We start from the raw sequence: 25,378 nt of genomic DNA, 5'->3' as shown, positions 1-25,378 counted from the left end.
GCCATTTATAAAACCCAAAAATTCACTGGACTAATTACAAAAGCCAACTGGACCGTAACAATTCCACACCCTTGCAACGTGTTTCCTTGACACATTTTATCTACAAATTTTCGTTTTGTTCCTAAAAACGAGCAGAACAACTTCTTTCGTCGTCAGCGTGACCGCGACAGATTTTTACTCTTACCTGGCGTTAGTGATTTTACACTCTTACTGCAGTATGTACGAATTTTCTGAATAGGACCGACTCCGTGCGCTAATACCGCTCTTCCACGCAGTAACTAATCAGCGAAGCGGACAAAAGGCGACGCAAATTGAGTGGCGTGTTCACTTACTGAAGCCGTTTGATCAGTTCCTCGTGTGATTACAAAGGCAAAAAGCCAAGAGAATTTTTGGTGTGGTATCTGCTAACACCTCCCTTGACAGACAGGAAGTCACAAGCTGAAAATTCTTACTTTCTATCCCGGAAGCCAATTCACCATCCAAACCGCAAAATGTATTTGACTAAAACAAGAACATTAGCCGATTGCGCTATGAATCTCGACCAAACAAGCGCAAAATGACGCATCAGTCACTAGAAAACAGCGCCTGTGTCAAAATCCTGCCGCAAGCACGAAAGTTTCTGCATGATATGTGGTGACACTACTGCTTCGTATTTCGGAGTTCCGGGTTCAAAGCTGGGCACGGAGACAGATTATCTCAGTTGGGCTTTTAGTAGTTTTCGTCAGTCCCAGGCGAAAGCCTGGACTGTAAAAAAAAAATTGTCCACGACCGCTTCCTTCCAATTCATAATTCTTTAATCGCCATGCCATTCGGCGGTGTACAAACTAAGCTATTAACTTTATCATTATTTAAATTAGAAAATTGTGAACACGGTAATGAGCCTTCGGATTCCATAAAAGTTAGAACATATCTGACCAGTTAAGCGACTATTAGCTTTTCAAGAAGACTGTTCCGTGAAATTAGTATCTGTTTACAGTTTCAGCGATATAAAATATCAAATTAATGACACTCAAATTGGATAGAGAAACACAACAAATGTGTCTACAACCAGTTTCTTTCCAGCCGATTTAACAAACAAGACCTGTGACGAGATTGTCTCACTGAATTACAATATCAAGACGAAAGAATGAAACTGTGAGTTCTGATTGCCTGGTACAAAGTTTTTGTTGAGTTGTTTGTGAAACGGAGAATATTTTCAGGCTAAGCGTACAGTTACCTTTATAGCCGCGTGGGGCCTGAGGCGTGGGTCTTGGCTCCACGCATTCTTAACCTACTACGTATATTATGGTGAACGAGTAGCTTCGTGTTCTGGAAGTTTTGCCCCCTGAGAAAAAGGTCCCTATGCTTTATGCTTATTGGATAGGAGGAGTGGATGGACGCCAGAGACGATCTGGAGGATATGGCGAACAGACAAGTCCCTACGCCCCATCGTTTAGGCCGTCGACTAGTTACTGTACTGCGATCTCCGAGCCCCATGAAGTTTAAACACTGTTATAATATAAAATAGAAATTACTAATCTTCAATTTTTAAAATGTGGCAACGTACCTGTAAAATAAACCACCAGAGTATTATGATGCGGATAACTGCATCTGACTTTCCACCTCATGGGTCACTTAAACTGCCATTTGATGAATATTATATCTGTGGTGGACACAGCCGCAAGACGTTCGCGATTCTTCGCGTTATCACTTTTGTTTCTCAATAACTTCTTAGCGACTCCCCTTATTTTTCACCACGCGCGCTACATGACTCGCCCATGATTTCAACATCCTAATAAGATCTGGTAGAGCACAAATTATGAAGCACATAATTATATAATGTCTTCAACCTCCTGTCACTTCATCCCTTGTAACTCCTAACATTCTTCTCAGCAGCGTGTTCTCACCTTTCACGTGAGGGACCAAGATTCACACGCATGCAAACCAACAGGAAGTTACAGTGTTGTGTGTTTTAGATAACAGACGAGAAGATTATGAAGGAACGAATATTACTTAAAACTGAGAAACTCTTTAAGAAGAAGACATATCTGACAAGGCGGTCTCATTTACTTTCATTTCCATGGAAAATAGGCTACATCCTGAACTTGTAATCATTGATTCAAAACAGAGTAGAAAAGACGGTTACAAAAAAACTCTCACGCCGATTCAAGTCACGGAATTGCTGCTCCGAAAATCTACTTCCTTGAGTGTACCAAACCTGACGAAGATGTGTCACGTCCGTCACGAGAACGTCATAGCTTGTGGTAACCAAGCGGCACGTAGTACAGATGTGAACTGACCCGAGACTTAATATAAACGCGACGACGTCATCCTGCCTCATCTCAGTTGGAGACGAGACTTCAGGACGAGAGAGTCGAGACGGCGATGCAGTAACGGTTCTGACTACAAAAGTTACCGTTGTCTGTTTCGTACTGAAAAAGGAAGTTTTGTGGCGACGATTTGAATCACTGATCTCCAAACGACATCATGGTAAGGCATAAAATCAATTACAATAACATTTTACTACCATCTTCCTTGAACAATAATTTACGGTTTCACCCTGTCAAGAAATCCCCAGCTGTTACGGAACTCTAAGGTTCACAATTCTGTAAGTGAATTATACCTTGAAGCCCAACAGCTCCGTTCAACCGAGACAAGTTTCGTGGCGTATTATATATTGATTTACAGCGAAGGACTGTTAGTTTCTCTACTACCCTCCAAGCTGGAGGGTCACCCCTCGTTGACTGTCATTGGCTATATATTCACAGCAACCCTCCTTATCGCGGGGCAGTTTCCTCCAGCTGCAACCCGAGGACACGAATCGTGAAGTATTGTCGATAAAAGCAGGTTTCTGTTTGACCCGAGTTTCGTTTTAGACAGGGATTTCTTAATTTCGTTAGTAGAACGTAAAGTCCAACTTACGCCACTGTTGCAGTCTGTACTCTGGAGTGGAAAGCCGCGCCGCGGTCGAAGGTCTCAAGTTTCCGACCATCTCGCTGCTTCACACGGCACTACACGACCAATGTCCCTTGCGGAGTGATCAGCTTGCAGTCTGTCCAGATTCCAGTGGTCGCTACAGGACTGCTGATGGTCGCTGTAACAATCCCGCACACCCCTGGTGGGGAGCCTCCATGATGCCCCTCCATCGCTTCTTACCGTCCCACTACAGGGATGGTACGTACTGACTGAAATTGTAATGGACGAGACATTGTTGTAATTTGTGGCACAAAACAACCTCACACTTAAAATATATAATAAAATTCAGGTCAATACACAAAACTTTATTTGGATGTTAAAATTTAAAATTTAAATGTTAAAATTTTAAATTTTAAATTTGCGCCATTCATCACTATAAGGATGTTACATTAGAGCGCTTTCATTCATTTTACAACATGTTTCGATGTAATACATCATCTTCAGGTGTTGTTTTTTAAAACTATTTTATATTATAATGCATGTCTTTCAATATATTCATTATTGTAACATGTGTTCCGCTGATCCTCCCGTTTTACGCATCTTAATGAATATATTGAAAGGCATGCATTATAATATAAAATAGTTTTAAAAAACAACACCTGAAGATGATGTATTACATCGAAACATGTTGTGAAATGAATGAAAGCGCTCTAATGTAACATCCTTATAGTGATGAATGGCGCAAATTTAAAATTTTAACATTTAAATTTTAAATTTTAACATCCAAATAAAGTTTTGTGTATTGACCTGAATTTTATTATATATTTTAATCAAAAACACAAACATGACGCATGTAAACCTTAAACTTAACCTCACACTTATTCAGGAGAAGGTTTACGGTGTTGCTCAGCAGAAAATCTGGCAACTTTCTGAAGTTCCTTTGGGCATAGCCGACGAACTCTGAGTAAAACCGGACTCCATCCACATACAAATTTAGAGCATTATTGATACACAGACCTGCTCAGTTGATGTTGATTAAAATAAGACGAGAATGTAAGGAGAAGTTCAATCAGAGAGATTCAGAATAACAATGTACAAAATTATGGTATTTATATTTGTATCTGTTTTAAATGGTGGCATTATTTATGAACAGATTGTTGAAAAATATTACTTTAATCAGACTATATGTATGGAACTGTTCCAGGTTTAGAGCGAATACGAGTGTCGGTGTCAGGGGGCCCACTTCCCAGTGCCCGTTTAGTAAGCTCAGTGATCCACAGCGACAGAGACAGTGACCTGACATCCATCACACATATGGTGATGCAATGGGGACAGTTCCTAGACCATGACCTCACATGTAAGTATGTTTATGTTTCTAAAGTACAATAATTATGCGTAAGTACTGTAGGACTGGCGCATATAACCTACATGTAAGAAATGGCGTGAGTGACAAAATGGGGAACACATTCTTTAAGAAGTAATTAAAATGAAAAAGAAATCTAAGTCTAAGTTTCTACTTATATCATTATCTCATTCTTAAGACCAATACATTTTTACTTTCTTTTCATTTTGTGTTTTGTGAAAAAGACACTGGTATATGCAAGAGAAACGCCCGTTTGCACTTACGTTAAAAATACAGCAACATTTTTAAGTCACAGTTACACAGTTATACTTTTCCACATTAAGAAGAAAAGTCTTTGAGCGAGTGAAACTTGCAACTTATTTTCTGTAATTATAATTGTGTCATTCTAATACATTCACTTTCTTAGAAAGGAAAAATATATAATGCATGGATGAAGACACTTCCTACATTAAGTACTGCATTCACTCGTGTTTATAATTTATACAGCTTCAGCACAGAGCCGAGGATTCAATGGCTCAGTACCCAAATGCTGCACTGATGGAGGCCGTGACTTCCAGCCACCGGACCTTACAGTAAGTTATATCTGTCAATTCAGCTTTTGTTTCTATATCATTCTAAAACAACCCCTATTTTACACACAACCTACTACTGCACCTTTCCACTATTGTACCATATAATTTTCTATTTGCCACCAAATTTCCTGTTCCCTACTTGTGTTTTACTTTCAAGTATTCAATGTACAACAAACTTTGTCGCTCAGTAAATGCAATGATTCTACCCACAGCACCCAGACTGTATGGCTATCGCTGTTCCACCTGATGACTGGTTTTACAGTCATTATGGTATCTGCTGTTTGGAATTTGTACGGAGCAGTCCAACTTCTCGTGTGGGTTGTTCACTTGGGCCTCGTGACCAGATCAACCAAGTGACTTCATTCATTGATGCTTCTGCAGTGTATGGTAGCTCAGAGAAAGAAGAGGATGATCTCAGGATGTTCAGAAATGGTAAGGATATATCATCCAGCCATTCAGCATCTTCAGTGCTTGTCAATGTATTGATGTAGAGTCATCAAATGATTCCATTTAACATTGTAGGATTTGAGGTTTTCACGGCGGTGAGTCCGTAGATGGGTGTCTTCTGGGTTGTTGAGCCATGTACTCTAGTAGAAGTTTATCGACGTTTCAGAGGTCCCTGCTGCCTCCATCATCAGGGTGACAACCCAGAAGACAGCCATCTCCATTTAACATTGTTTTTGTCCAAGGGCTAAACAAGTTTACTGTATTTTACGTAATATGACTTGTAAACAAGAGTTAGGATTGTCATACATTTATCAGTACCTACAGGGGTGGGCAACCTGCATGAATAGGTCCTTGTTGGAACACAGTTGCACAACAATTACCTCAGATCACACTGCAAGAATGGCCTAAGGCAACAATGACCGATGTGATGTGGTGTGAAGAACATCTGTAGAATGTTATTTTCAATCTTGTTGCAATTCACTTTCATAAGTTTCTTTGTTACAGGTCTGCTAAAATACAGCCGAGTGCAGTACCGGCTGCCCCTGCTGCCGGCTGCAACCTACAAGGCAGACTTGTGCCGCGGTCAGTCAGGTCACCTCAGGTGTTTCCATGCAGGAGATAAGCGTGTGAATGAGCAGCCTGGACTCATAGCCCTGCACACTATTTTTATGAGAGCTCATAACAAAATTGCAACAGAGCTTAGTCACATTAACCCACACTGGCGGGATGAGAAGCTGTACCAGGAAACAAGAAGGATCATTGGAGCCATCATGCAGCACATAACTTTCAAAGAGTTCCTACCCATTGTCCTTGGTAATTACATGTTTATTCGGTTATTTTCAAACATTTTAATTTGGCTTCTCTTTGAAGATAGCTGTCTTCTGTGATCACCCTGATGATAGAGGCAGTAAGGACATCTGACACGTTGGTCAGTTTCTACCAGAATACATTATGCAATAACCCAGAACATTTGTTTTGTTAATTGTTTTCATGCAAACCTATTTTGTTTGCAATAGTTTTCAAAACTGTATCAAGCTAATCTTATGTCTCAAAGAAGCCATAATTGTTCATTCTCTAAAATATAAATATGATGTCTTAAAATGTTTTAATAATCAGACATTACTTAATACCTTTTATAAGTGAATGTCAAATTCAGATTATGAGGAACCCACAAGCTGTTACTTATGATCTACTATGGTAAGTACTGAATATTTCTGTTCTCAATTTTCAGGCCAAGACGTCATGAAACTATTTGATTTGGAACTGATGAAGAAAGGGTACTTTACAGGATATGACATCAAGACCAATCCTACTGCAGCTAATGCATTTGGCACAGCGGCCTTCAGGTTTGGACACAGTCTAGTGCAGCACAGTCTCATGAGATGTGACAGAAGTCATCACAGATTGTTTCCAAGTGAGTATCCCATAATATCTCAACAGATGGCCATTACATTTTGTAATACCCACTGAAAATTTTATTACATGGTTATTACTTATGAAATATGGTATGCAGAAAATTAATCCACTGAGGTCCACATATGCTGAAACATGATACTCTATCAGGAATGATTAATTTTTTTCTGAATTTCAAAGCTATTGGATTGGTTCCACACTGTATTGCAACTTATTTTCTTACTATGAGATCTGAGGTTCCCATGGAAGAGATGCTGATGATCTGTGTCTTAACAATGTGTGGACTTACAGGCAAATGCAAATGTTTTGGATGGCTGAGGCAGCCATTTTCAGTCCTGAAGATGGAGACAGTGTGTTCCTTTGAAATGTTTTAAATGTATGAAAGCTCACCAAGGCAAATGTAAACATTTGTTATTTCCATCTCTTTCATTTCCTCGATTTCTCCTCCATCTTGTTATGCCATTTAAAGTTGGGTTTGTGGATTATAATTCTTGGGCTTTTCACTTATTTAACAACAGATTAAGATACACTATTGGTTTCCTGGATCTGATGTCATTTCACCATAGCCCCATTATCTACTGTTATCAAGATTAATTTTAGGCCCCTTCAACTAGTCATACCAACACATTATTTCTGTTGATGTGGTCCACGGAATCAAGTTTTGGGAGGTAAAATGTTAAATCTATTTGAGTAAAGTACCATTTTGGATGACAATCAGTGATTAACAGATAATGATAATGTGCACCCTTTCAGATGTTTCCCTGCATGAGGAGCTGACAAACCCAGCGAATCTTTACAACATAGGGTCAGTGGACCGACTGCTGCTGGGACTATGTCAGCAACCAGCACAGAAACGAGACGAGTTCATCACAGAGGAGCTGACAAATCACCTGTTCCAGACTCCAAGTATGTACTAGGATTTATATTTCATATTGTTTGTGCGCACAGCATATGTGGTAGCTCAAATAACAGCTCTATAAATATTTCCTTTACACTTTTGTTGAAAGTGTATATTTCTGAGAGAAAGCTGTTCAATAAGCAGTACTTAAATATATGTAAGATATCAGTGATACTCTCAGGCAAATTCATGATAAATAAACATCATCAAAGAATGTTTCAAGCCAATCTTGGTTCTGTTTGTTTGTTTGTTTCTGTCATTTACTGTCTAATGCTCTTGCTCTGAGGCTGATGGAGACTGAGAAGACTACTATGGATATTTGTAGGTTATGGGTACGGCATGGATTTGGCAGCTCTGAATATCCAGCGAGGGCGTGATCATGGGTTGGCTCCATATAATGCCTGGCGTGAGCCTTGTGGACTTCAGCCACTCACCGACTGGCCCAATTTGCTCCAAGTAATGTCAGAAGAGACACAGCGCAAACTCAAACGCATATACAGGTAAGTCTAAGTACTTCTTATTACTTAGGAAAAGAACAAGGAACATGGGATGGTCTGTTTTATCATAGAGAATAAACTCTGAAAATTTGTTGAACATCACATATGTTAACAGTACATTGTCAAATGTGTCCTACAGATAATTGGTGTGAAGATTTGTGAGTGTTAATGGCAGTAGTCTTATTCTTAAATGCAATAAAGTGTCCTAATTTGCAACTATATACACCTTTAATAATGTAAAAGCAATTCATAAAAGTAAAGCTGTCCCACTATATGCCATGTAGGAACTTGGGAAGAGAGAAGGTATAGCTCTTATTCATTCTTAACCTCAGCACTAGGAGGGGGTGACTGGTTGGCATCATGCCCTGGCCACGCTTTACTGAGAAAGGACCCTGGTACCCATTGGATAGGAGGCAAGGTAGGCCCCCCCCAGAGCTGGTCTTGACACTGAGGCTGGAGGTAAAGTGTTCTACCCCGATTGGGGATCGAACCCCGATCGTGTGGCCAGTCACTATACTGACTGAGCTAGTCCGGCTCACCAAAAGCAATTCATAGAAATTAAAATTTTTTTATCAAGGGACATGTCTCAACTTACAGTATACAAGATCTTTCTGTAATGCATTCTAATAGTACAGATTTTGTAATATGGAATATTATTTTAATACAAAATATTTGGAAAAAACTTGGCTATGGCTTAAATTAATGTAGGAATTTTAAATTAACCAAGAGAAAAGAGTTTATTACGACATCATACGGCTTGTCCCAAAGAGTTTTTTTTTCTCTGAAGGGAATCAAATGTATATCTAAATCTGTAGGAACATAAATAGCCAAATCTATTAATACAGAAACATACATACTTGGTTTCCAGGGATGTGGATGACATTGATTTGTTTCCTGGTGCAATGGCAGAGCGTCCAGTATCAGGTGGACTTGTGGGCTCCACCTTTGCCTGCATCCTAGCCCAGCAGTTCAGCAACCTGAGGAAAGGTAACATTCAGTTCTGTTTCTGGACATACAGATTGTTCACAGCATGAAATTATCCAAAAAATATAAAATGTCATATGTTTTTATTATTATGACAATTGTTTCTCCATCTTGACCACTGTAACTGGTTCATTAAAATAAACTGATGCCAGAGTTTGTCATTCAACCTTGATCTACTAATAACTGTAACTCTAATTTCTTTTGGTAAGTTTTCTTATTACTCAGACATTATTCCCTAGGAGTACATATGCAGTATGATATAAGAATAATAATTTTAAGAACAGGAATACCACCAATCAGAAGATTAAAGATTTTGGTAAAAATAAACATTAAATTTAAATGAATATATTTCATTACGTAACTTATAATTGCACTCATCATTCCTGGTGGTTAGTTCATTTACATTCTGGACATATCATGTAACATTTGCTATGAAATGACTTTTTTATTTGAGATTACCATTGCAGTAAAATGTTGATAATGTTTTTGTGGGTTGCACTAAAATGTGAACTTGTAGATAGGTAAATAGATACACACACACCAACATTTCAGAGAACATACTGCCTCCATATTTAGCCCTGAAAACATAGGCAGTAATGATCTCTGAAACATTGGTATCTATCCACATATCTACATGGCATTACTACCTTGAAGCCCACATTGACATGACTTTGTTATTAATCTGTTATTTAAAAGTTCAACATCCAGAATTTTATGTTCTAATGTCCAATTTTTAACAAATTTTGTGCTCTAACTTTGTGTATTTATTTCATTCAGTTTGGTAGAAACTGTATAATTACAAAGTTATAATGATATATATGAAAAGTTGAAAGACTGATGAAAGAACTGGCTTCAAGAATACTGCACTTTTCTGCAGGTATCAAACATTCAGACGTTTTTGTTTTATTTTCTTCTACAAGTTTCCACAATGTTTTTAGCTTACATCTGCAATAATCACAGATTTATATAGGTGACAGATTCTGGTATGAAAATGGAGGATTTGAGTCCAGCTTCACTTTGGCTCAGCTGCAGCAGATTCGACGCGTAACTCTTGCACGAATGTTGTGCGATAATCTAGATGGTATTGACACACTGCAGCCTTTTGTGTTCCTTACTGCTGATAATGACCGGTGAGTTGAACTGCATTCAAATTACAAGAAAAGTAAGACCACCTAGATAAGTTAGCAAGTCAGATTCATTGTGTAGCTCTTTTGCCTTTCACAGGGGCCTAAAATCATGTTTCTGATTAGTACAGACCTACAAGAAATTAAAATGCAGAAATTATAAAATTGTTTTATTTCAGCAATTATCGGGTGCCATGTGACAGCGAATATATCCTCCATTTGGATTTAAAGCCATGGACAGAACATCGTAAGCAAGAACAATACCATCATGAGAAACCAACAGACCATCAGCACTTATCATCACACCACACACCAAGCTATCCATCCTACCAAAAGCCAACCCCAAGTTACCACCATACAACAACACCTTCATATGAAGAACACCAACCAAGCTACCTCATTGATATTGAATTACAACCACCACCTAAACCCCATGAAGAAAACAAACCTACATATCTGATAGACACTAACTTCCAAGGTAAACCTACTAAACCTCAGAACTTGTACACATCATCCATGCATCCAAAACCTGATGAACATAAGCCAACATATCTCATAGATGAAAGCTTCCAACAGACAGAAAGACCCACAAGTAAAAGGCCCAGTGGATACAAACCAAGTAATTCAGCTCATCTTGCAATGGAGCATAAACAGCCAGATTATAATAATCATAATCAAGGCCATGATCATGGTGCAGAACTTCCCAGTAAGCTGGAAACCAGACCTCCAGGTGATTATCATCATCACCATCAAGAAGAGTATTCACAGAGTGAAACAGAACCAACTGGAGGTCATAACCATCTAAGTATATTTGAACATTATGGAGGACATAATCCACACAAACCACATAAAGAATATCCAAGCAACCATTATGAACCAGTTCACCATAAACCTCATTATGAACAGCAAACAACTGATAAACCACACAGTGAATATCCACATCACAAACCACATGATGAATATCCAAGTTATTCTAAACCTCATTATGAACACACAACACATTCCAAACCATATGATGAGTATCCAAGTTATTCTAAACCTCATTATGAACACACAACACATTCCAAACCATATGATAAGTATCCAAGTTATTCTAAACCTCATTATGAACACACAACACATTCCAAACCATATGATGAGTATCCAAGTTATTCTAAACCTCATTATGAACACACAACACATTCCAAACCATATGATGAGTATCCAAGTTATTCTAAACCTCATTATGAACACACAACACATTCCAAACCATATGATAAGTATCCAAGTTATTCTAAACCTCATTATGAACATACAACACAGTCCACACCACACTATGAATTTCCTAATTCTAAACCTCATTATGGGCATACAAGTCAATCTAAGCCATATAATGAACATACAAGTCATTACAAGCCACAATATGTATATACCTTTAACATACCCCATACTACAATCAGCTCAAAACCTCATTATGAACATACATCTTTCACGAAACCTTCTGATAATAAAGACATTCCCAGTACATTGGATTACAACAAATACAAACCACATCCATCTAAACCTAGCAGTCATCAAGATGGAAGTTACTCAGTTGTTACCAGGCCTCCATACAAGGAACAGCACTACTCTGGAACTTATTCGTCAGCAGGCAGGCCAAGCTATGAGAAGCCATCATCTGGGTACCATCATACTTCATACAGCTACATAGAAGTGTTCAATGAACCCACCTACTATTATCTAGAAGACAGCAAAGTAGTGGGTAATGCACACAGAAGTCCTGAGAAAGCGACATTGGACCCAGGACTCCTTGATTTCAAGTCTTCCATGATGCAAACCAATAGCTCAAGTATGGAGCAGGAACCTAGGACCTCACTGGGTGACAGTGACATTGTCCCACCAGATGAGTAAGTATCATGTAGTTTATAACAGAATATAAACATTCCAACTAATCATGATATTTAACAGTTACAGTACACTACAACAACTGCTGTTTCATTCATTACAATATTTGTAAGTGAGTTGAGTTGATGCAATATAAACTTTAAAGGAAAGAATTTAAGTTGTGATTTAAAAATCTTTGTATAACCTTCTGTTAGTGATTCACTGAGACATTAATAGCATATAAATACAATTTGACTATAAAGAAATACAATATTTATAAGAACAGTAAACACTATGGCAACATATTTAATGATTAATTTATATTTGAAGACATCCACTAGTGTTTATGGGTTATGTCTATATTTTTACGTGCTTACAGTGTCAACTCCTATGCTGGCCTCACTACATTCACGGGAGATACCACTTCAGAAAACAATGAAACTGTAAACTTTGTGACCATTAAAGGTAATATTGTCAGCATCAATGCAACACCAGATGAGAAGAGAAAAATAATGGTTTTTAGTAGCAGGATTAATATAACTGAGGATGCTAATGTTAATAATAATGTTCCCAACACCAGTATACTTCACAGTGAGAAGCAAGTTACCACCATGGAAAACATTAATGCCATAGTGACAGAAAATATAACAAAATCTGACAATACCACTACAATCATGAATGCTAGAAATACAACAGAACTCAACAACACAGAATTCGGTAACACCATGGATAATATTACTAACTCTTCCAAAATTAATATCACCAATCTTGAGAATAACAACAATTTTATTATTACTGCCATTGCAAAACAAAATAAGACAGACAGTACAAAAACCACAAATAACAGTACTAACAGTTCTATTGGCATAGAACACAGCATTACAGAAAACAACATTCATCTGGATAACATTAATATAAATTTAGGTACACAACCAAATAACACAAGAAATAATAATACTGCCAATGAAAATGTAGAATCTATCACGGAACAAACTAAGACAGCATATGATAGTACTATTTTCCACATAGACAAAATCGACACTAATGTCACAAATGTAAACAATATTATCAACACCAACACAGATATACAGATGAACACTGGTGAGCAAACCACCACAGTAACTAAAATAACCCAGCAGGATATGAATATAAATACAAACACTGAAACATCACAAGAGACTGTTCTAAAAACTGACATGACCATACATGAATTAACCCCCAACACCACCTATGCTGAGTCTTACACAGCATATGCTATCATTACTGAAAATGAGAATGAATGGATCTTCACCAAAGAAGAGGATGATGGTTCTTTCATTATCCCAGAAATGCCATCAATAACCAGTGATCCAATGGCTCTGAAAGAACTTCCCCGGCCAATGAAATTTGAAAATGAAGAAACGGGAAGAGGGCTGGTGTGAGATGTCATATGGTAAGTCAGAAATTAGTACATAACACGAATAAATGTGGTGGAAGAAAATATAAATGGACCAAAAGACAATAAATTACATAAATTATTATTCTTTGTGAAGCTCTATAATTGGGTAGAAGAAAACATTACTTGTCATAAATAGTGTTATCAAGTAAGACTGTGTAACAAAATGGTTTAATTTAAACATAAAATGCCAAATTTTAAACATACAGATTATTTTAACTTGTGTCAAGAAACTATTTTGACAATGCTGGCCATTGTCTGTCATGTTTAAAAGTGAAGAACAGATTTATTACATCCCCCTTGATATTGGATTTGAATGTAGAAATATACTATCCAGTTGTATTCTATATAAATTAATTCAAACAAAATTTATCTCATACTCGCATATGTAGAGGTGATGCAGGTTATTTATCTTTATACATCATAAGTGTTTCATGATCTCATATTTATTTCAGAATATAATTGTTATATTCTTGTGTCTACTTATATATTTTGAGAACACAATGATAGCAAATATTATGTGTAAGAAATGTATTACTTTTTAATATGTTGTCTAGAAAACTTTTGACCATTCACCTCTTAAAAATTACATGAACAGTGACACCCCCCACTCCCACGACACATTACAGTGCTGCATAATACAGATACTCAGTAAACTGTAATTCTGAATGAAATAGATGAGATGTTATTTATAAGATATTTATAAAGACAGGTTCATTTTTCAAGATTTTACTTACTATATTTTGAATCCCTTGATCATGTTCTTTGGAATGCACAATACATCCAGAGTCTTTATTCATTTAACGATACACATTTTCCTTTATTAAAAGGAATGGTGATGTAAGATTACTAAATATTTTAAATATGAAGGTGCATCATTCAGTTGTATATCATCAGACCTCATATAAAAATTATGAGCAATGATTACATTGTTAAATAGTCACTTTATTTATACTGAATAATTACTTCACATTCATGACTTGTTTAAACATCTACATAGTAGACTCTATAAATGTTAATTTAGAATTTCACAATAGTTTCATATTTTTTGTGTAATGCACCTCCATTTTAAATTAAAAAATATATAATTATAAACTGAGATCAACTTTTTTAATGAAAAAGGTGATGATAAACCTTCATATTCCACAAAAGGAAGTGCAATACTGGAACAGCCATATGAGTGTCAGTTTCTTAAGAAACATTCTGCTCTATATTTTTTATATAAGAATCTAAGATCTAAGAGTTTAGATTTATGTTTCAAGCAGAAGATGGCATTTGTACAAATATATCACAATATAATGTATTAGTAACTCTGGCTGTGAAGAACTCTTTCCTGCATTTCACTAATTTTATAATATACAAAATAAATCCCACCGAATATCACAAGAAATCATACCAGGATGTCTTTCAGCATAACATTACGACAGATCTCACAGCAGCTGGTACAAATAAGGATACAGAAAATATACATATATATACAGATAGACATATATGCAGGTATCAGTTTTATTCTTTTAGTTACTAAATAAGCTGCCATTACATAATTTTTAACATCTCTGTTGCCTTCTTCTGTACAGTAACACAAGTCCTAGCGTTGATATTTCTACCAGGACATTTGACTTTCATTTATGCTACTTATATGACTAAGACTGGTGTTAATATTGGACTATTGTTGTAATAACAGCACATTTAGTCATAGATATTTCATCCAATAGGTACACTGTCTACTACAGACTGTCCAAAAAGTAACACATTTCAGTCAACATTTTGGTCCTTAGTACTGTTCCTTCACCAGTTTTGTATGGTTAAATGTACAGTTTTCTTGTTAACAAGAAACGTTTCTTTGAAAGTTTTACATCTTATATTTGACTAAATTGACCGAAAAAAACCATGACAACCCTCAATCAGGATATCCAGTCTCTGGGCAAAGATTTGAACTAGGGACCTCTGTAATACCACTCAGTCATGACACACAATAGAAATTATAAGAACAGTGTCTTTGGTAAAAGGTGTGAAAATCTTAAACACACAGCAGAAAACTAGTTTTTGATACATGTGTTGATTTAAATAATTTAGTACTAAGTCACTAATGTGATCTTATTATACAATGACATTCGTATCAGGTTGTCATGTTCCTGTGTACTTGTTTATAGAATACAGTGCCAAATATGTGTTCACATATCAAAACAGTTTCACAATAACAAGTCTTTATAGAGTAACCAATACTGGTGAATAATTCTTAAAATTATATTCATTCTTATAAAAACATCTCAGGTATATCCAGAGTAATAGGAATTTAATACAATGGTTAATAAAGTCTTCTCGGGCTATCAGCCATGTTAGATGGTGATGGCTGATAGCCCGAGAAGACTTTATTAAAAAAAGCCGCCATGAAAGCATCACATCATGTAATATAACGGTTGTTATAGATAAGATCTCTCATCCACTGTTTTAATGCCATGAGCTATTTCACATTACAGCATATCTCTGGCTTTTAATGCCCATTTTCTTTTATTGTGAATGGTGTTTATTATGTTGTGAAATGCAGATTTGTTCATACTTTTAAGTTTCTTACTCTTGTATGTGATACTTGATTCAAAAGTTTCTAAGACTGTGAATTATTCTACTTTAAAATTTAATGAAATAAATTTGTAAGGCAAGAATATGGTAATATCACATCACACTGTTAACATCTTCATCGCCTGATACACTTGTATTAAGGCTGTTAGATAACTTATAATACTAGCCATTTAACATTGTCATCTTCATTAGGTTACTTTTGTGACAGAATCAGCATTTTGCTGTGTTACAGTAATATACAATGTCATGGACTGGCACAACAAAATTCAGATGCATTCAACATAAGATGCTCTTAAATCACAAGGATTAAAAACAACATAATTTAATGCTCACGCTTTTATTGGGTTCTGTCTTACATAGTTTCAATTTTAAATAAAGAAACTTTGGGAATTTCAGTATTTCATAAAATAGGAATATAAAATGTACTTTGATAACTTTACACAATCTGTTGGAATACAGGCACCTGGATCTTGTTCACTTCTAAACTCTGAGTTTTATGTGCTTGTCCACACTACATGATGTTTTTAGAATGAATTTACATGGTTTATAATATGAAAAATTATATATTTTTATTGTTTGTCAGCATTGTTTCATGTTGAAACATCAAGCTCACTGCATATCATACAAACAGAACTGTAAATATCACAGGATGATTTAAATTTTGTGGTTGAACTTGAAATGCAAATATGTAATTAGTCTTTTACAGAACAGTCTTGATAGTCTTGATTGGCCAGTTAATAATCTTGAGTTGCAATTGTAAAAGTTGGACTGTAATTTACATGATACAGAAAAACTATTGTTGTAACAATACTGACACTTAACTGATCACTTCATGACTGTGAGGTTAAATGAAGACTAGAATAAGACAGAGTTAATTCTGACAAAATCATAATATTATTCAGTTTCATGCAAATATACAGTTCACATACTAAGAAGTTCAACTGACAATGAGACAACACTCAGACAATGACAATGAAAGACAATAAGATTTATCCACTATGCAACCCTTCACACGCACAGTCCACCTGGCTGAGCATTGTACTGGCACAATGCTGAACTGTTACCCTGAGCTGGCAGCCACATAGTACAGGGACTTAAATTATCTGTTTCTGTATGATAAAGACTAATGACAGCCAAAGGACTTTGAACCTAAAATAACAATGCAGACAGATGGACAGGACAAAGTAATTTTAATTACTAAATTATGTTTCATAATTAGAAACCTAAACAACATAAAATTAGAAGATAACAGCCTTCTGGGTGTTGACTCATTGGGCAATATCTTCATACTTGCTGACATGAGAACCTGAAATCTCACTAAGTAGAAGAAAAAAACACAACTGACAGCAACTTTTTTACAATAAATGAACACAATACACAGACTGGTCATGAAGGTACAATAGTAGCAAAGACAATAAAAAAACTGCAATTATAATTTCGGACTGTAGCAGAACAAAATGAATTTTTGTATGACACAATGGGAACCAAGAAACTGACGAGGCTCAAATACAAATGAGACTTGAGTGTACAGCAGTAGCACATGCTTGACAAATGTTGACTATAGAACTGAGTTGTGACCAAATACTGAGAAAACTGTGACATTAAAAGTAATACTTGGATGACAATTAGAACTGACTCAGTCCCAATAGACAAAAAATGATGATAAAATAACTACAAAACTGGAGTGACAAGGACCATGAAATTAAAAGGGGAAAAAATAAGACTAAGATATAATAAGTATCTACACGATAAACTGATACTAACAAAACTAGCTTGGCCTAAAAACACATGATGTTTTGACATTACAACAGTAAAATATGATAGACTAACTGATTACATAACTGAGTTGTGACCAAAGACTGAGAATATTCATAATAAACAAAGATCATTTGGACTCTGTGAACATGACCACATCCTAAAATACACAAGAATATGAAAAACTGACCAAAACATTTTAAACAAAAACTAAAGAGTATGAAATTATGACAGAAACAAATACTGTAAGACAACAAAAGAAATATTTGGATGACTTTGACTTTAAAACAGTACCATGTAACTAACAAATACTGACTGTAAAATTAAGGTGTGGCCAGCCAGATACCGAGAACATTATGACATAATAAATGTATAACATTTGGTGACAATCTGGACTCTTTGAAACTGACTCTGTAGTGAAAGACACAAGACTAAAGACTATCCTGCAATATTGAAGTGACCAAGCAAAGAACATGAAACTACATTTAAAGAACATAAGACTGTAACATACTAAGACGAGCAGGTATCATAACTTAAGAGAATTAACATGACAGGCCATACAATATAAAAGTAAGTTAAGACAGAAAATACAATGAAGGAAGGATTGTGACATTAGGTTCAGATCAGTAGGACATGTTACATTGAATGAAGAACAAGAGTTAAGTTGAGGAATAGACAGAATGTTATAATCCAAGAAATAAAATGCTTAAACATAAACACACCCTAGGAATTTAAACTGTTTGATAGTATGACACTGTGACACAACTAGAAGAATGTGACGTTAAACTTGACTAGTCTATTAGTTTGTTAAATCTATTTAATATGTGTCAGATTAGTAGATAACGAAGACTTAAGGGTAATAAATGTTATGATGAACTATGGAGAAATCTAAATGTAGAGCAAAGATGTGATAACAATAGTAGAACTTAATCTGCTGTCTGGGACTATGGAATTAAACTGAATCAGAAGTGGAGAAGAAATAAAATGTAACAGCAATCAAATGTGAATTACAGCTCAGCAATCCTGACATAAAACAAATATCATAATGACATCATACGACAAGAAATACCTGAATGACAGTACAGTGGACCACTGAACCATGCATAAAAACAAGGACAGAAAATGCTACAAGAAAAAGATGAATGACAGCCCAGAATGGTAAACCTAATTAGCATCAAAGACAGAAGAAATGAAAGTAACATTTGAATGACGATATGAATCTACACTTAACTGAAATCAAATGTCAATGAGACTACTGAATGACCATAACCTGACTAACAAATAAACTGAGACCACAAACAAATTTTATAAATGCCAAGTAGAGATGACAAAAATGTAACAGTGATTAACTGATTTACTGTTAAGAGACTGTACGTGAAATCAGAACAGGAGCCACAAAAGACTAACATAAAAATACCAAAGCCAGGAATGACTCATTTGGCATAAAAATGAATGAAAACTCATGCAGATTAGGATGTAAAAAATATAATAATTCTTATGATATTTTTCTTGTGTTTCTAACATGCTGGGTCTCACTAAACGCCTTTCTTGGCACTGCCGCAATAATTCTCTGAGGTGAATTCTCTGACCTGTTATGTTCTATAATTTCAAGATTAATACATTAGGACCATAATGGCACAACAATGGTAACAGATGACTTTTTAACACATAAAACAAATTGGGTGAATGATTATGACCATTAAATGTTATACTAATTAAGATAAATAAATATATAACAGTTACAAACTCTGAACAAGACAGAGACTATACCTTTTTAAAATTAACATACTTTAAATGAGACACAAAGACAAATAATACCAGCACTAATCCACAAACGTGAACTGACTTCTAAAACTATGAAGTGACAATGGTACGAACTGATCTTGTATGTACACACCTACAAATACCATTACTAATACATGACAGTAACAATTCTTTTTTATTTATGCTATTGAATATAGCCGTCAATATTATAACACAACGCTGATCTAGTGTAAACATGAGACACATTAGACATTAAAATAGCTACAGATGGCAACCATGAACAAAATATCATCTCGTTTGAAAATATACGTGGCACATACAAATTTCCTAACTTCCTAACTTTGCCTTGAAATTGGTTTCAGAAAATAATATAGGAAGGTAACAAATCCTATGGCTCGGAAAGTTGACATGTATGAATCAGAAATACAAACTCAGACTTGTAAACGACTCCAGATAACAAAGAACTTTAGGGAACTGTTACTTTTGACTTGGAAATGATTAAAAGATGCCACATGAAACTCATGAGTAGACTTAAAATGGCTGTGTATGACAAGTAGGAGTTATGAATAGATAACTTGACTTTGAAATGTATATACACAACAAAGACAAGACACAAAGAGATTGAAAGACTGTGAAAAGGCTGTAGATGACAAAACTTGGTACACATTTATATTTACTTATCTTGAAAATGCTTAATAGTAATAAATACTTTTGCTTGATAATAGTTATGAATAAAAAACACAAGTCAGGAATGAATACTTGAATTCTGAAATGGTTATAGAAGACTTAGGATACTTGATATGAAAACAAAACAGAAACAAATAATATGTCACAACTTCTTCTTCTATGGCTCTCCGGTCCGTATTCGGTCCATGGCCTCCTCAATTCTCCTCTTCCATTCGGTCCTATCCTCTGCTGCCTTCTTCCAATTTCTAATCCTCAGGAGCAGTGTGGAGTCCGTTTGAACTGCATCCTCCCATCTGTTCCTGGGTTTTCCAACTGGTCTTCTTCCTCCAACACCTCCTTTGAACACCATCTTTGGAATTCGGATGTCGTCCATCCGAATCAGGTGACCTGTCCATTGTAGTCTCTTGATTTTTATAAATTGTGACAAATATGGCACAACAGTGTTCCAAATAATGTGTTGTTGAGGATATTAATTTATAGCAATTAATAGACCAACTGCAATATTAGCTTTCATGTGGTTGCAAATAGAGCCATAAAACTAATGGCAATAGTAAGGTAATCTTAGAAATACGTATAAACTAGCTCAATATTAATAAAAACGTTGAAAGCAGCTTGACACAAAATAACACTAGAGTTTAATTATTTACAGGAAATGCCATATTATTAAGTAAAACTACGATTTTAGAGTAATGAAAGCAATTTTTATATTTTTGGTAAATGAAAAGTTTAGATGACTTGGACATTATGAATATGACAGGTTCTTTCCATTTTATGGAAACAAAGACATACTCTGAGACACTAATAGTAACAACTTACTTCTTAGAGCTGCAGTAACAGATAGGAATGCTACTGATGACGTACAGTTTTTGTGACCTGGAGAGGAATTATAGTCTACATAACCTGATGAACTCGGGTGTGCTGCACGACCCGGAGACAAAGTAAGAACAGACCAACACTTATGATTTTAACAGCTATCTTCTTGTAATGTAAAAGCAGTTTTGAAATGAAGACTGTAATGTAAACTGTTACAGATGACTGGCATTAACATTTGAAAGCAACGTAAATTAAATAACTTTGCTTCTTTTAAAGAATAAATAAAAGTGTGAAAAATATAGAGCCACATAATTTAATTTGATACATGAATTAGTTAGGTTTGTATGTAAAAAAGGTTGTAATAAGATAAGTACGTTACAGTATACTTCTGTTAAATAGAATGTGTATCAATAATATTGTATTTATTGACGTCTTTGTTAAATAACATTTTTGTCTGATTACGTGGATTTGTCTGTGACATTTTGATGGTAATAATGTAAGATATTGATGGAAAGTGATGGAAATAAAACTGAGAATTGTTCTACAGTCAGTTCTGGAGTTTTATCTTTCTAAGACTTGAGGTTCTCACAGCGGTGAGTATGAAGATATCCGTCTTCTGGGTTGTTGCGCTGTGTAGTCTGGTTGATGTTAACCAACGTTTCAGAGGTCCTACTGCCTCCGTCATCAGGGCGATGAATATGATTATATATGAATATTCATCGCCCTGATGACGGAGGCAGTATGACCTCTGAAACGTTGGTTAACATCGACCAGACTACACAGCGCAACAACTCAGAAGACAGAAATCTTTTATCTTTCTGTTTCATGAAAGCAAAGTGAGTGTAGAACCCTAACAAGTAAGCAACAATAGTTAATTTCCTTCTTCACATATGAGAGAGAGAGAAAGAGAGAGAGATAGAGAGAGAGAGATAGTCTGTCAGTGCAGCTGGACAGTGGACTGAGTTTGGAACCTGGACCTCCTGAATACAAATTGAACCACTTTATCTTGATTTTTTATCCTAGTAATACATATGAAGAATATGAAGATAATATTAAATAGGGTGCAATAACAAGCTTTTGTGTACAAGGTAATGAACCTTTGAGTTGATTCCGCACAGATATCGTATCACAAACGTGGGCTTAGCCCGGGGCATAACGTTCATCCGGCGATGCCTGTAATGATCTCGGCTAATTAGTTTGGCTTGAAGCACGGCTCAGAGCCCTCAGATAAACCCGACACTACAAGAGTGAGGAAATATTTCACGATCAAAGCAGTTCGTGGCGTTCACTTTCTTTCCAGTGCAGTAGAGAAAGTTGAAGCAACATCAGTCATCATGCCTGAGAATATTTTTGGAGGAGAAAGCATATCGAATTATTATAGAAATGTCGCACCGTCGAAAAATGTAACTGACGTCCGAGCCAGGCTAATGATTAAAGACTCTAAGTTTTATTCATTTCAGTCCTGGATAAGAGAGGCAGTTAATTTTGAAGGTTTGGTAGTTTTTATACAAAATAATTTCACGTCTACACTTGAGAAAGAACAAAATTAACTGATTTTTGTCTTGTGAAAATATTTGATTTCCTCAGTGGTTTCACAATGTACCTTTGTGCGAGATGTGTAATAACATGGCTGCCACGCGTTATCTCTTATTCTTTGTGTTCATTCCAGAATTACGAACAAAGCTCGAACGTTTTATAGTTCTAGTTTAAAACGGTTAACTTAGCGGTAAAACGCCCGAGAATAGATAGCTGGGAATGCAGATACTACAAAACGCGTTTAAAAATTGAGATCATTCATGCGGATCCTCTATCACATTTTCGTATCGAATCTGCTCGTACAGTACTTAATCCGCCCACACAAGATAGCAGAACATGCTGTTAAAAGAACAATCACAAAATACCCCAACCTAAGCCTGCAATGTGCCACAATATCGAGCTCCGAACTAATGTCCGCTGCGAGAGACAACAAAAACGCAAATTGAAAACTTGGAATTATACAAAACAATGACAAGGCTGGAAGAAACACTTTTCAAATGTCTCCTTCGAAGATCGGTTTTATTTGATGGCGTTAATATAAGTTATATGATTGGGCCAAATAAACCCCACTTAATTTTATCGTGGTACGAGGTGCGATCGGAAAGTTTCAAGACTGCGCCTATAAAAACCCGTACACTTATCTCAAGTATTAAATTCATCCATCACCCTCGAAGTAGTTCCCCTGGGAGTGAACACAACGATCCCAGCGCCGCTGCCAAGCCTGGAAGCATCCCTGGAAATCTTTCTTTGTCAGCCTGTCAAGCACCATCTGCGATTCTGCCTGAATCTCTTCTATCGTCTCAAATCTCCTTCCCTTTAGCTGAATTTTCATCTTTGGGAAGAGGAAGAAGTCACACGGAGCTTAGAAAGGAAGTTGGGGTCGGTTCTTGCAAGATCTTTGAGCTCCTGACAAACGAGAAGTCCATTCTGCTTCTGGTCCTCAGACAGGATGCGTCGCATGTGGAGTTCTTCCTTTAGAATCAGCTGACAGGTCCCATAGCCTATCCCAACAATGTCGCACAAGTCGTTGATGGTACGACGTCGATCTTCGTGAATGGCCTGCCGAATCTTCGTAACATTTTCGGGCGTTGTGCTCGAAGATGGTCGTCCAGAACGCTCGTCATCATCGACAGAGGTTCGGCCATTTTTAAAACGTGAATGCCACACAAAAGTTTGCGGACTCCCCAAATGCTTGCTTTAGCATTTCATAGGTTTCCGTAGCCGTTTTGGCGAGTCTTTGGCAAAACTTGATGCACACGCCATTCCGAAATCGCAGGAGGGTCGGTGTAATGCACTACCAAAACGCCCGTAACTAAGAAACAAATGCTAATTCGATGATGCCGGCTGGCACACTGATTCACTATGAATGTAGGCCGCACCCCCTAGCGGCAGAAGCTCGTACTACATCCGGTTCGCCCTCTATTGACACAGTCTTGAAACTTTCCGATCGCACCTCGTATGTGCATGTGGTTCACACAGACGTTGAGCAGAGTCCTTGAGAAGCTGACAGTAGCTCGACTGGCAAAGAACTTTCCAATCCTTTACGAAACCAGAAGATTCATTACCGTCTTCACAAGAGATCTCCAATGGATCATATCCTAGGGCAGCTGAATCCAATCGACATCCCACGCCCTGTTTCTTAAGATCGATTTCTACATTCCTCCCATCTAAGCCTCGGTTTCACGCGGTCTGTGATGCTGTGTCGATAACCGTTAACTTACGACTTCAGTGAGAGCAGCGTCACTCAATTTGCGTAACGGCTCCTATATGCATCACCGCGACTTATCTCGCCTTACGATGACGTGAGGAACGGGACATTGTTCAGGGCATTGGCATACCGTGACGTACAGTAAATTGGTACACGTCGGATACGCCCCAAGGGATCTAAATATAACTATTCCGTTATTAGGCATACTGCGCTGCTATTACATTTAAAAATAATAACCACGAAATTTGAACCAACCACCTCAGCCAGTAAAATGAATGATTTCTGGCTCGACGGCCACTTTTTAAATTAGCGCCCAGAGCGAATGAGATACAAGACAACAGAATAATATATTGAAAATAAGCTGAAGACCCATAAGGCCTTACTTTTCCATCTCAAGTACACGATTTGATTTATCATACAGAAAAGGATGTCTATGACGCCAGAAAATATAACCTGATATTCTATACACCACTCCATTCACACTGAAGTTAGTTTCAAATATAAAGTTAAAATATGAAACTTCAGACACAATAAACCTCATCTAAGATCCATTTATTTTGACTCTAATGACATTCTAAATACTTGGAGCACAGTCTTAAGAAAATTCTTCACATTTGATGGAATTCGAATGTCCATTAGTCGTGCTCACAAATTCCCTCTCCCGGACGGACCCTACCCACAGACAAGTGAATCCAGCCCATACTCTTGCAACGTATTTAAACACGAAAATGACAGCCTTCTGGATATTGCGCAGTGCAGTCTCGCAGAACTTGACCAACGATTCAGAGGTCATCAGGGCTGTTCTGAAGGCTGTCATCTTCATACTCGTGGTCACAAGGACCTTAAATTTAAACCAGGCAGGTATTAGAAAGCTACAAGCCTGTCCCGCTCTGAAGATCACGACCTGTCACACAGCTTCATTACGTGTAAAAGATAAACGATGTAGTTTAACCTTGAGTGTTCTTTGTTCTGCACACTTCATACTTAATGGCGGCTAACGCGAGCACCAAGATATCCCTCGAGAATCACGCAAGAGCAGAATTT

At 36.6% G+C, this 25,378-nt stretch overlaps 2 protein-coding genes across 3 annotated transcripts in view; one reads left to right on the top strand and one right to left on the bottom strand.

The window, feature by feature from the left end:
* Positions 1-3,038, bottom strand: part of Ggamma30A (guanine nucleotide-binding protein subunit gamma-e) — a 76,167-nt gene extending 73,129 nt beyond the window's left edge. The window contains exon 1 of the mRNA XM_087342615.1: positions 2,902-3,038. The gene's annotated coding sequence lies outside the window, so the exon portion shown is untranslated. The remainder of the gene's footprint in view (positions 1-2,901) is intronic.
* Positions 1-21,640, top strand: part of LOC110837612 (uncharacterized) — a 36,095-nt gene extending 14,455 nt beyond the window's left edge. For both annotated transcript variants that reach the window (XM_087342602.1, XM_022079918.2), the window contains exons 4-15: positions 2,915-3,153; positions 4,100-4,252; positions 4,745-4,830; positions 5,043-5,262; positions 5,782-6,090; positions 6,509-6,691; positions 7,444-7,596; positions 7,914-8,088; positions 8,954-9,072; positions 10,040-10,199; positions 10,373-12,079; positions 12,436-21,640. In XM_087342602.1, the coding sequence (XP_087198728.1) occupies positions 2,915-3,153; positions 4,100-4,252; positions 4,745-4,830; positions 5,043-5,262; positions 5,782-6,090; positions 6,509-6,691; positions 7,444-7,596; positions 7,914-8,088; positions 8,954-9,072; positions 10,040-10,199; positions 10,373-12,079; positions 12,436-13,477 (4,546 nt within the window). In that variant the 3' untranslated portion in view covers positions 13,478-21,640. The remainder of the gene's footprint in view (positions 1-2,914; positions 3,154-4,099; positions 4,253-4,744; positions 4,831-5,042; positions 5,263-5,781; positions 6,091-6,508; positions 6,692-7,443; positions 7,597-7,913; positions 8,089-8,953; positions 9,073-10,039; positions 10,200-10,372; positions 12,080-12,435) is intronic.
* Positions 21,641-25,378: the final 3,738 nt, after the last annotated feature.

The sequence above is a fragment of the Zootermopsis nevadensis genome, unplaced genomic scaffold (assembly GCF_977971745.1).
Source record: "Zootermopsis nevadensis isolate Lab colony 2312 unplaced genomic scaffold, Znev_1.0 Znev_ptg000003l, whole genome shotgun sequence".
NCBI lineage: Eukaryota > Metazoa > Arthropoda > Insecta > Blattodea > Termopsidae > Zootermopsis > Zootermopsis nevadensis.
This window is presented reverse-complemented; position numbering and strand designations above follow the sequence as displayed.